At 39.9% G+C, this 13,324-nt stretch overlaps 1 protein-coding gene across 3 annotated transcripts in view; it reads right to left on the reverse strand.

The window, feature by feature from the left end:
* Window positions 1–13,324, reverse strand: part of GNB4 (G protein subunit beta 4) — a 72,963-nt gene that overhangs the window by 13,370 nt on the left and 46,269 nt on the right. For all 3 annotated transcript variants that reach the window (XM_065845123.2, XM_065845120.2, XM_065845122.2), the window contains one exon: window positions 2,107–2,203. In XM_065845123.2, the coding sequence (XP_065701195.1) occupies window positions 2,107–2,163 (57 nt within the window). In that variant the 5' untranslated portion in view covers window positions 2,164–2,203. The remainder of the gene's footprint in view (window positions 1–2,106; window positions 2,204–13,324) is intronic.

Below are 13,324 nucleotides of genomic sequence, written 5' to 3' on the forward strand. Positions count from 1 at the left end.
GTACTCACATCAGTTACATATTGTAAAAAAAATATCGCTAGACATTTCTAAAACACTGCAGACTATAAAAGTCTATTTGGAAATTGACAGCTATGCAAAACAGTTCATTCTGCTTTAGCAAATTGCTAGGTACAATCTTACCTTCAATTCACTTATAAGCACAAAGCTGATTTTTCATTATTATATTGTTAGAGAAAATATCAGGCAAAAAACAAGAGGTATAAATAACTAAGATAGCAAACTGCTAGCTATATATAGAACATCTAATGTTAGCAACCTCACCTCTTCTTAGGAGCGTATCAAGAATAATTCCTGAAAATTACCAGCCTGCTAGATATTCTAGACACTTAAAAGCCCTTATTTTTTTAGATCCTACATCTGTCCTCTTACTCATTCTAAACAAAACACCTATGCAGAAAAAAACCTGTGCAATGGTTTAATGAGAGAAATATTCACCTATATAAATATGAAGCTGAATTGTTTGGTCAAGGAAGTTTTCTTGAAAGATGACTAGGTCATCAGGAGCATTTTCTAATTGGATATTGATCTGAAGTTAAAATTAAGCATAGAATATCCAACCCTGCACACAGATCCAAAGAGGCAAACCTTAATTGCCAAAAGACACCAACAGCAACAGGCACGGTTACTCAGCTGCATCTGCCTAGATCCAGTGTCAAGTTTGGGTGACAGAGCTGCAAGAGAAAAGTTAAATTGACCTAAAACCACAAAACGGTGCCCTTATACAAAGAGCCAATCAGATTTCTATGCTCCAAAATGTGAAAAGCAAACACTCCTGCAACACAGCCTAGCTTTCTCACTTGCCTAGTTATCTCCCTTCTTCACAGAATGCCATTTTCCATAAAACCAGACTGATTACTAAGACTGAATTAAAGACTAATGGGCTCAGTCCAAAATAATAAGAAAATCTTTACACATTGGCAGAGGAAGAACTGAAAAATTCTGTATACCTTTTATTTGTGCAATGCCATAATAAAGCTTAAATTTACAAAACAGTATTTTAAACTAAAATTTATTTGCATTCCTCTACAGAGCTGCTAGAACGGGCACCCAGTGCCACAACACTGACTGACCCCTGGCTTGTCTTAGTGTATTAAGTGAAAACAACTGGAGTCAGAACTCTCCTTGAATGACACTGAATGAGCAGCACCAACAGCAGCGTTTGTCCCCAACACAAGCACTAGCATATAAAGTGTGTTTCTCACACAGCTGATACTAATGAGCAGCCCCATGTACACCACAGCAGGTAGCAGATCCCCCCAGAAAAACTGCTGCCAGCAGATGCCAGGCTAAAAAAGTCAGTGTATGCAACATATTCTGAGAAAACTGTAGTCTTAGTTGCAAGTAATAATTGCAATCAAGGCATTCCCATACAAATTAGATTTATGGATGGATGCTTCATGCTTATAAAAAGGAAATTCTGACAAAGAATAAATAGACTTTGAAGATCCTTGTTACGCTTTGTACTTTTTCCTCTACTGAAAACTGCACCACTGAATTACACAGGCATGTTACAACAGATTCCTGGTAAACTGACTTTGGGTATGACAGCTCATACTTGGTTTATCTTCAATGAGTAATTTCAACAAAAAGTTGGCACATAAGGGGGCATCTGCATTTTCAAAAAAATAAATTCAACAGAAAGCAAAAAAACATAGGGCCTGCAGATATGACATCCACTCTAACACTCCCTGCTTTGGCCTGCACGCATAGCAAGAGTGGGAGTGCAGGGGCCACTCTCAGCCCAGAAACAAGCTTTTCTAATATCCTTAACTTTAACTTGTTGTGCCTAAGGTTCCAAAAGGTTACTGCTGACTTCTTTTAAAAAATGCAAAATAAAAAATTTGCAGTGACACACACTCCTAGTAACAAAACACAGCAAATTTCAATAGGAAATAAAACATCTTGTTCAAGAAATATTATGAATGCATATCACTGTATCAATGACTGACTTTTTTGATTTTTAAGCATATATTCTAGAAACATTTTAAGCTCTGCACAAGTTAAACAGGAGCAAATAACAGATGCAATCTTTATTCCTTTAAAGGATAACTTTATAACGAAAAATAAGCAATTAGCAATTCTTACTCTGATTTGATTTCGCAGTTGCTCTGCCTCCTGCCGTAACTGTTCCAGCTCACTCATCTTCGGTTTCTATTTCTCACGCTCCACTGGTGAAGAAAACCTGCCAAAAAGAGGGAAGAGAAGTTTTAGTATCACTTTCTCCTCTTTAAAAAAGAAAACAAAACCCCCATGAATGTATATATAATTTTAGAAAAGCTTCCGAATAGATACTGTCTTTAGTAGACTGTCTAATAAATACAGTGAAACTCCCAAACAACCATAAAAAGCAGAATTAAATTAAGTATTTTTTGAAGACTGAAGCAACTGTCAAAGAACCACCCACTGTACTTGAAAAACCTGTGACTGAATGCATTTGCAGCACCTCTCTTCTCACCCACCCCAAAACCTCTGTTGGTCTTCACCCCAAGATGGCAACAGAGAGCAGAGGCTGCGTGCGGGCTCAACAGCGCTATGATACAAACACCTTCACACGTGACGTCCAAGGTGGGTTTTGTTTTAATTAAAGAGGAAAATTTTGCATCCTAGACTGCAGCTGAAAAGCAGTTTTTCTACAATTTTTTCTACATTTTCCTTGGACAAGGCACAATGATGTTTTCATTTCTAAAGTACCCCCAGAGTGAGAAGGGATAGTGAAGACTGAACCATTCCTAAAATCATCCCCAGGCTGGTACAGCCCACAGCAGCCTAAAGCAGTTCTCATCTGAACAAGGACTCAAAGCCATCTTAATAAAAAGATCAATAACCAGTAAGACCACATGCAAGCACACTTTCAGGTTAGTAATTTTTTTAAATCACATTTTTGCATGTGATTTTTTCAGTGTGTTGAACAGTTTCCTCTCATCAATCTTCCTCTTTATCCCCAGTAGAACCAAACACCACTACAAAGGCCTCTTAAGTCTATTCACATATGTGTAGACTTGAATATCCTTGCAGGGAAAGTAAAAGAAGCTAGCAGCTTGCTCAGGAACAATCCAGGCACTTGTATGTTTTTCTTCATGACAGAAAAGCACATCAGAAAGGTGTGGGTGGTGGTCCCACTACATCGTCTAAAAAACCCAAAACACTTCTAGCTTGTAGAATAAGAAAAACAAAAGTCAGAATACTATTCATAAAATGAAAATTCAGGGAGGAAGGAAAATAAGTGGGGAGAAGAACCTATTTAAAACATTTTTATAAGCGTTTCATTCAAGCATAAGAGACAATACGGTAGTGTCCACCCAAATTTATTCCAATGAAAAATGGCTGAAAAACAGAGGAAGAAAGGTCCCAGCATGTCTGGTAAGGCGTAGACCCCTAGGAAAACATCTTTATTTGCTTTAGCTACTGGTTCTTTGCAGTTCAGTAGTGATGTGCTTCAAAAGGCCAACTCTGGAAGGCTTTTTTCTGTCTATAAAACACAACACTTCATAGATCTGAAGAGTGAAAGGTTTGGGTTCAAAGTAACTTACTAATAAGATAATCGCCCTTCGAATAAGAGCTTACATGACTTGTTGATAGCTACAAAACTTCTCATTACTCGAGAAGTATAGCATCAGTAATCATCCAACTACTCCTTTCTTTCAGGCCATGCTTTCCACAGATAACACTACAAAGTCCACTTCAGAATAAACCCACAAACATACACAAATTGGATCATCTCCAAATCAAAATACATCCTAATCGTTAAGAGCACAGTGGAGACTTAAAAGGCCTAACTAGTATTTTCAGCTATACATAAGCAAACTATGGGGTTCACACCTTCCCATTCCCTAAACCTATGCTGTGTTCAACTACGAATCCATATGTGAATATTCTAAGAAACTACTTTATTTACCATCATCTTCTATTTCAGAAGCCCAGAGTATTTAATAATGCTTAATACACAGCAGGCATAAAATAAAAGACATAAACACTAACGCCTGATTTCAAAATTCAAGTATTAAAAACTGTAATCTCTTCAGCATGCACGCTGATCACATGCCTTTACAGTCTTTGAAGTTCAATTACAACTTTAATATATTTGATTGGAATACTACACCTCTATGAAGTATAGATCCACCTGTAATTCTGACAGTGTTAAACTACACTTCTAAAAAGGTTTTTCCTTTTTTTTTTTTTTCAGTACAATGGCCTCGCCTAAGGCAAGTCAGCCACGGTATCTGCCACTGTTTCAGTATTCTTGCATGCTATTTTTAACAGGAGATTCCCAACAGAGAAGTTGATGCATCTCTAATTTTCTCAGAAAGGAAGTCAGCTTCTGCCCTGCAATGTGCCACACATTCAGTGCTCTGTAAACAGTAACTTCAACACAGAGAATAGTTGGTCACTAAGAAAGTGACATTATTATTCAACTGGAAGCAGGCATGGCTGGTCACGAGTAGCTATGCTCAGGACATTTTTCTATTGACAGGTAAAACTATGAGCATGTAAGAAAATTAGCTGTTGCCTTACATTGGAACATCAATGACCATTCTGCACTTAGAATCATAATCATAGAATTGTTTCAGTTGGAAGAGACCCTCTGGATCATCGAGTACAGCCATAACCTAACTCTAGCACTAAACCATGTCCCTAAGAACCTCATCTAAATGCCTTTTAAACCCCTTCAGGGATGGTGACTTCACCACTGCCCTGGGCAGCCTGTTCCAATGCCTGACAACCCTTTCCGTGAAGATTTTTTTTCTAATATTCAATCTAAACCTCCCCTGGTGCAACTTGGGGCCACTTCTCCTTGTCCTATCGCTTGCTAGTGGTAGAAGAGACCAACAACCTCCATTCTACAACCTCCTTTCAAGCAGTTGTAGACAGCGATGAAGTCTTTCCTCAGCCTCCTTTTCTCCAGGCTGAACCCCCAGTTCCCTCAGCTGCTCCTCATCACACTTGTGCTCCAGACCCCTCACCAGCTTCATCACCTCCTCTGCACTCTCTCTAGTACTTCAATGTCCTTCTTACAATGAGGGGCCCAAAACTGAGCACAGGATTCAAGGTGGGGCGTCACCAGCGCCGAGCACAGTGGCACAATCACTTCCCTAGTCCTGCTGCCACACTATGCCTGATACAAGCCAGGATGATGTTGGCCTTCAACCATAAAGTCAGTGTTAATGACTTTAATGTCATTTGAATCAGTACTGTTCATCAGTAATGCCATTTCTGTATCAAGCTGCACTAGCAGCTGAACAGCTGTTAAGCTTAACAGCTTTACATCATGTTATACCTGTACAAGTGCCTACATGGACAAAATCCAGCTTCAGAAGCCGTCTCACCCACCTGCCTTTAGATGAAAAAAATAAATTCCTACATAAATTTTTGAAATAAATAATTGTTGTTGTTGCTAGGACTTTTCAGCCACACATCGGTATGTTCTAAATTTGCATGGTCATTAGTGTTACTGCTCAGTAGAAACCTATCAGTGGTTCAAGATGAAGCTACACCTCAATGAACAGAATGGCCTCGAAGCCAGTACATATTTCTACAACTTCTAGATTCATTTTAGAACTGGATTATTCTAGCTTTAAACATTAAAGTTCCTTTCCAGTATGCAGCAGCTGAACGGCAAACTCTGAGATATTCTTAAGCTATATTTAAACACTGGGATACTACAGTAAACAAACTAAGTGCACTGTTTAACTATTAAGTTGAAGCATATCCAACACTCTTGTACTGGCTGGCTGCAGCTCTCAGTACAACTGCTCGTGTGTTCAGATCATCATCCGTCATGAAGTATTTAGCAGAACCATGAGCAAAATGCTTCCACTTGGGATTTTAAATTTTTTAAGCACTATTTTGAGGTGTCCACAGGATATCACAGAAAATGAGTGGGTAGGGAGAAAGCTGTCACACATGGATGCTTTTCCAGATTCACAGTAACTCCGCAAGCAGCATTTCTGAATTCCTGTCAAACTACCGTGTGAACATCTCACTGATGCCACTCACAACAGCAATGCAGGAAGATAAGCACGTGCCTGGAGCTTGCAGACACATCTGTGTCTGTTCTAATGTTACAGTGATATGGTTAAGAGAGGAAAAGAGAGGAAGCCATATTCAAGATGTAGTTGTGTGCATAAACCTTTATCCAGACTACATTTACTCGCTGTAATATTGTTTTTAAGTGTATCAGTGAGGTGACCAGTGACGCATGGCAGGAACACAGAACTGAGATGGCTGGCAGCACTGGCAAAGTAGAGGCCGCATCCTATAAACCTGTCCTGAGTGCAGAGAAGCAGCTCATCACCACAATCTGAAGTGCACTATTTCCCAACACTACCACTCATCAGATAAAAAACAACTTGTTTTTTATCAGATTAAATTCTGGGACTGCTTTTGCAGGGCTTACAGGGATTGCAAACAACAGAGGTGATCTCTGTATCACAAATTTCTCCTCATACAACAAATAACTGAAAAATCTCAGTGGATTCAACTCCAACCTGTACTAGGTTACAAAGGACACATACCTCTTCATTCTCTCTTCCAGGAAGATCAAAACAGTGCAGTCAGGAAGCAACACTGCTCCACAACCTGGAAAATTCTTTATTCTGAGCATGACCTTCCCTGTGAGCCCGGCTGTATCACATTCAGCCACGCATGCAGCAAAGCCATCAGCTCTTGCACTTCTATGGGCACGAGTCAGGATTCCTCCTGTCTTCTCAGGAGACCGGGAGTAATGTAATCTCTACCTCCCTGACTTATTAATATTTTTAATAAACCTTTAGTAAGAGAAAAAAATTCTGAGTCACCTTAGATGCAGAATACTAGTGGTATCTGCTTTTCAGCATTCACGGGTAGGAACCCTGATGAAGAAGCCAGATGCTTCTCTTCAAATGCAATTCATGATGTGCATGATGTACTATGAATAATATCATCTGCTACGGCAAAGGCGCCTTCAGGGGATGAGCACCAGGAAGGGCAAGAACTTTTAAACACTGTTGGTAGCCAGTGGGTATACCACAGTAGGACACCAGGCTACTAGGAAACGGGGTCAAGGACATGAGAGGCTTCCCATCAGAAGCAACAATATGGGGAGCTCGTTGTGAGCAATAACGATGGTACAGCTGAGGCGGCACATCTTTGCCCTCATAAAAGCAATGTCATTTGTAGGCTGAACTGTACCTCAGTGCAATTTTTCCTCAGCAGCCTTGTACAAGTCAATTTACTGATACCAAAATAAAGTGCCTCCCGCGGCAAAATAATTAAGTAAGTCAGATTCCACTGCATATCTAGTGCCAAGAAAGTCACTGGAGGGCTTGAGTGCTCCACAGATAAATTACCCCTTACACTATTCCTGATACAGTGGCAGTGTCACTTGCTAAGAGTTTTATTCTTCGTTATACAGGCAGGCAGTGACAAACTACCATAGGTTCTTGTCTTCAAAGTACTTTCTCTGCAACATGTGGACTCAAACACTGTGGCCAGAAAAACACCATTTTCTCTGCAAAAACTCACCCTGAATGCACTTGAAGACAGACTTTAAGAAAACCCACCAAGCCCAGGACCCCTGTGACAGCCCGGCCGGTGGCAGGGCAGGACACAGAGCCCATGCAAGCCGAGCTGCTGCAAGATGTTCAGCAGAGGGACCTGCCGACCCCACAGCACAGAGGGGACGCTGACGCAGGGGCCGAGAGCTGCCACAGCTCTGGAAAGCCAGGAAATGGGCTGATATTTGGCAGATTATTCAAAGCAGAACAGTCGGGCATGTAGAGATAGGAACCTTTAGTTCTGCAAAGCAGAGCTATTTCTGTCTTGGAGAAAATTCCAGTTTACAAATTAAGATGCTAAGTAATTTGTTTTCTTTTTAAAAAAAATAAAGCTTCGGCAAGCTTAGCTTATTCCCATGCAAAATCATCATATAGACAGAAGGAAAAAAAATGACTACAGAAGTGAAAATATGCTCCTCCCCACAACAAAGCATTGCTATCTTTGTGCCAAACATATAGAGATTAAAGGGACTGCAAAAAGAACAGTTTGACTGGATTCTTGAGAGCTATCGCTGAAAGAACTATTCAGGCAAGAATTTCGTTTAGTGTTCAAAAATTCAGTCCTTTAGAACTAAAATAAGTGCTTAGCTATACATATCAACGTCAGTTTTTCAACTCCTATGCAGTAAGATCTCAGAAGTGACGAACACACAGCAGCAGCAGTAAGAGAGGAGCTTTCACACAGATTTTCTGCGATCATCTCTACCAGTGATCACACAGGTGGCTAAACATAAGGAATGCTAACTACAGTGCTTTACTAAATATAGGAAAAAGACACCAAGAAATACTCCAGGTCTCTCAAGGAAGCTATACTGGTAACTCACACATTCGGGCTTCACTACACAAAACCTTCATGTGCTGAAGTCGCTTTGTAAAGTTCCCTGCTTGTCTTCGGTAGAGTGCTGACAGCACTGGACCGGGCTCCTGGCTCTGAAGCTGAGTTCCAGAAACATACACAGACTAATAATTTATATATTGAGGATGTGTCAAGAAGATTTTGATAAAACATTTCCTCATTTAGTGCTTCAGCACCCTTGCCCACCCATTTATGTCTCCCCAAAGCCATCAATAGAGAAGAAAAACACAGAGAGGTTTTTCTTACAGACTGAAGGGAATAGATTTGACATATTCAAAAATGGCTCAAAATTTATAAACTTTGACACTGGGGACAAAGTTTTGCTTCAAGTGAAATCTCTGACTGTGCAACAGCCATTTAAAATAAATGGATGAATGTTATACTGTTGTTACATATCTTCATATATAAAAAGTATTTTAGTTGGAATTTTACATAATATATTTACTACAGTAAAGCTGTCTGAGGACCACACACACACACACAGCTCTTCATTAAGGAAAATTAAACAAGGTTTTGGGTTTTATTGGGTATTTTGTTGTTTTTTTTTTTACTGTACCTTGGCCCTATGTTGTTTATTCTGTTTCTCAAAGAGACCTTACCAGCTATTCATTTTTCCAAGAATCCTTTGTTCTGATTTGTAGCTGTACTGCATCAACAAACAATGACAACAACAATAAGCAATGCAAGGAGCTTTTATATCGGCCAACTAATACTTCAAGTAGAGATACTAAGCTGAAATAACAGTATATAAGGGCTGTAATTGTGCACTGTGTACCTTGCTCTTTCTTTCTTGTCTCTCAAACCTCTTCATTGCATTTCCTTCCCTTCTGTATCTTTAACATATACTTTTGATGGGTGCATTAGTTGCAGAACATCTTAGACACTTCAGTAAAGAGAATAACGGTCAGCTTTTTTAGTTGGTTACTATTTAGAAAATAAGTTTGGAAATCCTAACTGAATCTTTTCCTTCAGTTTTTTCAATTATTAGACGGAATTAATGGTCCCCCTGATTTCCAAGCCCCCAGGCACACACACAGGAGCATTTTCCCTCGCAGATTCAGGAATTCAGGGCCCCCATCTCCCCAAGAAGAAAACAGGAAGCAGCCTGGGTGCGACCTTGCGCGCTGAGGTCAGCGCTATTGTTGCACTTCTGCACATTTTGGAAGTGTTTTAAAGCGATACGTCTCCCTTACAGCTTCAGTACAAAAACAGGAAATAATCAACCAACGCCTCTCAAGAGGAAGGGTATTAGCAGAACTTATTTAAACACCCATTTCTTTAACAGATACCATCCCCAATTTTAAGGAACCGATAAATGTATGTGCTCAAAATCACATGTACAGCTGGAAAGGAGAGGTCACAAAGGAGACACAGGAGCGAACACCAAATCAGCGGGATATGAAAGTACTCTTGTCTCTTCATGTGCCAACATGCCACACGCAGCTACATCGCAAATACAACCCCACCCACCAACTGTGTGGCAGAAGCAGTGTCAAGCCAACAATATTGCTTCTTCCTTCCTCCACCTAAACACCTCGTACCCCCATGCAGCAAATAAACCAGAAATATATGCCGTTTTATACACACATGGTTACTTGTGATTTCAATATAACTTTGAAATAAAGCCTGCCATATAGAAACATTCATCTTTACCACAATAGCTACTTGGAGGTATTAACAGAAGTAAATTGAGTGAGACAAATGCAAGTATTTGTGTTCAGCTTGAAACTTCAGAACTGTGAGTATCACTCTGAAGTGCTTTCCACCAACAGCGAGCAGAGGACATGGCAGCTTGGACACGTCCTGCAGCAGTGCTGCCGGGCCTAGAAGTCAATGTCACGTTTTGGGTGCTGCCGACACCGCACACACAGCTTGCCAAGGGAGAGCAAACCCACAGGGTGATCAGTCTTAACGGATCACCACACGTCTCTGCGTTCCATCACTGCTTTGAGTATGGTTTCCGTGGAAGACAAATAGACCAACACACACTGACCTTGTTGACAGCAGGCAAGAAAAAGACAAAGGAAACCACAGTGCAGAAATTTGAGTGAAATAATTCTCAAGTTTACTAGTAAAAGTGATCAGTAACTTTAGACTTTTACCCTTCTTCATACAATAAGCTGACACGTCACTAGATCAGTGCCTTAAGCGCAGAGATGTGGGAGTTTACTTCTCAAATGCAACTTCAAGTCTAAGCCAAGTACATTCATAAAACCTGTATAGAAAGCCTCTGCTCTTCTTTGCCCACAAACACTAGATTCTAGAAAAAAAACCAAGAAATTCAGTGTTAAGCACAAGACTGAAAAAAGCACAGGAAGGAAGGAATTTTTAACTCATGAATATTTCACAGTCCAAAAGAGTGAATTTTCCAAAAGTAACATTCTTGCATCTTATATTCACTATGTTCGTTTCCAGGTCAAAATGTTTTGGTACGTAAGCACAGATTTATTTTTATCACACTCCCTGCAAACAGAACCTCATGTGAAATTCAAATTATGTTGTCTTCAGTGACTATAATAATGATTCTCCAGTGAAAGTGGGGTTTACTGACCATAGGACACTCCATCACTGAACAAATTCTTATTGGTTCTGCAATTCAAAATGTGTAAGAATTGGCAAAAAAGATCTTAACGAAGCAAAAAGCTATAACCCTAAATAACAAGACAGGCAGATATGGTTCCAGACCAGTTTCTTCCTTGGGGACAGACAGGTGGACATGGACTCATACAGAGTGAGCTAAACCACCACATTATTTGCCTCTTCAAATACTCAGCTACACCCAGAAACTATTCTAGCAAGCTTTGCTACAAAATGTATACCTGAGAGTGTGACAATTCAAAGTGATTTCAAGAGATGACTTACATTAAAATCTACCCCTAAACAAGTTAGATTTTGTAATTTTTTTATCGATATTTACTGAAGTAGGACACTACTCTGGCATTTGTAGGGCCTGGCAGTGTTACGCATATAAAATCTAGTCTGGCACCTACATGTACAAAGGATTATTACTTAAGCTGAGAGCATGGCGACTGCACAGGATGCATAAAAGGTGCTAAGTGCACAGAACGTTTTAGGTTAAGTTAGTGGAGAAGATACACAGAGAGGAACTAATGCTGTCTACAAGAAAAGTGTCGCAATTGAACTAAGATGACTGTTCACTTGACTGAAATAATTTCTGGCTGACAGTTTTTGGGAGTAGAACATTCTGAGATGCTGCGGGAGCAGAAAGCCCAGCAGTACCAGTTACACATACACATTGTGTCCTTTCAAACGGATCACCAGCTTGGAAGAAAAATACTTTTGATCTATAGATAGTCTTCAGCAGCCGTCCCTCCTCACTATTCAGCACCACACACACACACACTCCCTTGGTACCGAAGCCACAGCGAGGCATTATGCCGTTCACATCATTACGCAGCTGTAACACTTAGCACACAGCTGTACTCTTTCATAAGAAAACAAGGGAATATAAACATTTGCTTTTTTATACTGATTATCCAAAGATCAGACAAAACTATTGCCCTCAGCTCTAATTTCAATTTTGCTTCTGGTTCACAATGCATTTCTGGTCAATTATTTTTGGTTCTAAGCCACCAAAATGAAGTTCTCTTCCAGACTAGAGTTCAGGTTACTTTCATAGTTCTGTCTGGTTTTTTTAGATGCATATTATCATAGGTCTTTAAAAATCTATCAAAACCTCATGTTACAGAGAGCCACTGAATGACTAGAATTCCCATACTAGAAAGTGAAAACCCTAAGTACTGGCTTTCATCCCTACTAATGCAAGCACGCGATGAAGAGCACATAGGGTGCATAGCTACTTCAGGTATCACTTGAGATGAGATTGATGTACCTAATCTACACTCTCTTGATGTTCCTCATGTAGTATTACTGCTTTTCAAATAGTCACTTATTAAAAAAGAAACTACATGAAATACTTAAGGAAGATGCTGTGTTAAAGCAATACATATCACCGTGCTTCTAACTATCTTCACACTTCCAGGATTCTCAAAATAAAGGCTGTCTACATAGGAGGAGTACTTCTAACATATTGATTATATCTAGCAAAAAAACTTTTAGGTAAGATAAAAACCTTTCTTACAAAAGAACCTATCTAGATAAAGCTGTCATTATGTTAAAAGGAAGTTGTAAATTAAACTTGTGGTTCATGGGTTTTCACACCTTTACAATGCATTAAAATCCGAATGTAGAGTACATAACTCAAAAAGAAATCTTTTTTTTTTTTTTTTTTTTAAAGAGGAAGATGTTCAGGTCACATAAACATAGAAAGTACAGCGGCCAAAAGTCAGAGTACCCACCCAACTACTGGAAGGAAAATGGCCCTAGATGAAGTTTCCGATAGAAGAGGATGGAAGAGAATCAAAATGCTGAAGGAAAGAAGTACAATATTCCCACCAGCAGTGATCTTTCCCCAAGAGTCACTTTCGTCTTTTAATACCAGAACTTTTCCATGAAAATGCAACACTCACTAGGTTATAAATAGCAGAACTGCCCTGTGGAGACAAAGCCTTCGGTTCCAGACAGGCAGGGATCTGCCAGGCACCGTGGCCACCAGAGAGCCCTGGGCTGCACAACCTGCTTTGCTGCAGGTTGTCTTTCCAATCCACTGAAACTTCTGTTCTTGTAAATATTTCCAACATATCTCAGGCAAAGTGAGCTGGGTCAACAGCAGCCTTGCCAAGCACATCATCTGTGCTCCCAGCGTTCACCGAAGAGCAGACACTCCTCTTGTAAGTCTTTCAATGTGCATACCCCAGAAGTCAAAAACATCATTTGGGAGTTTTTCTCAGCAACTGTGACTGAAACATTTGTAAAAATGGCTAAATATTCTTCAGCTCCTGCTGCCAGAAGTGAAGCTCAAAGAAAAATTATATCCAACTCAATGAACAGGCAA

Source organism: Patagioenas fasciata, chromosome 9, assembly GCF_037038585.1.
Source record: "Patagioenas fasciata isolate bPatFas1 chromosome 9, bPatFas1.hap1, whole genome shotgun sequence".
NCBI lineage: Eukaryota > Metazoa > Chordata > Aves > Columbiformes > Columbidae > Patagioenas > Patagioenas fasciata.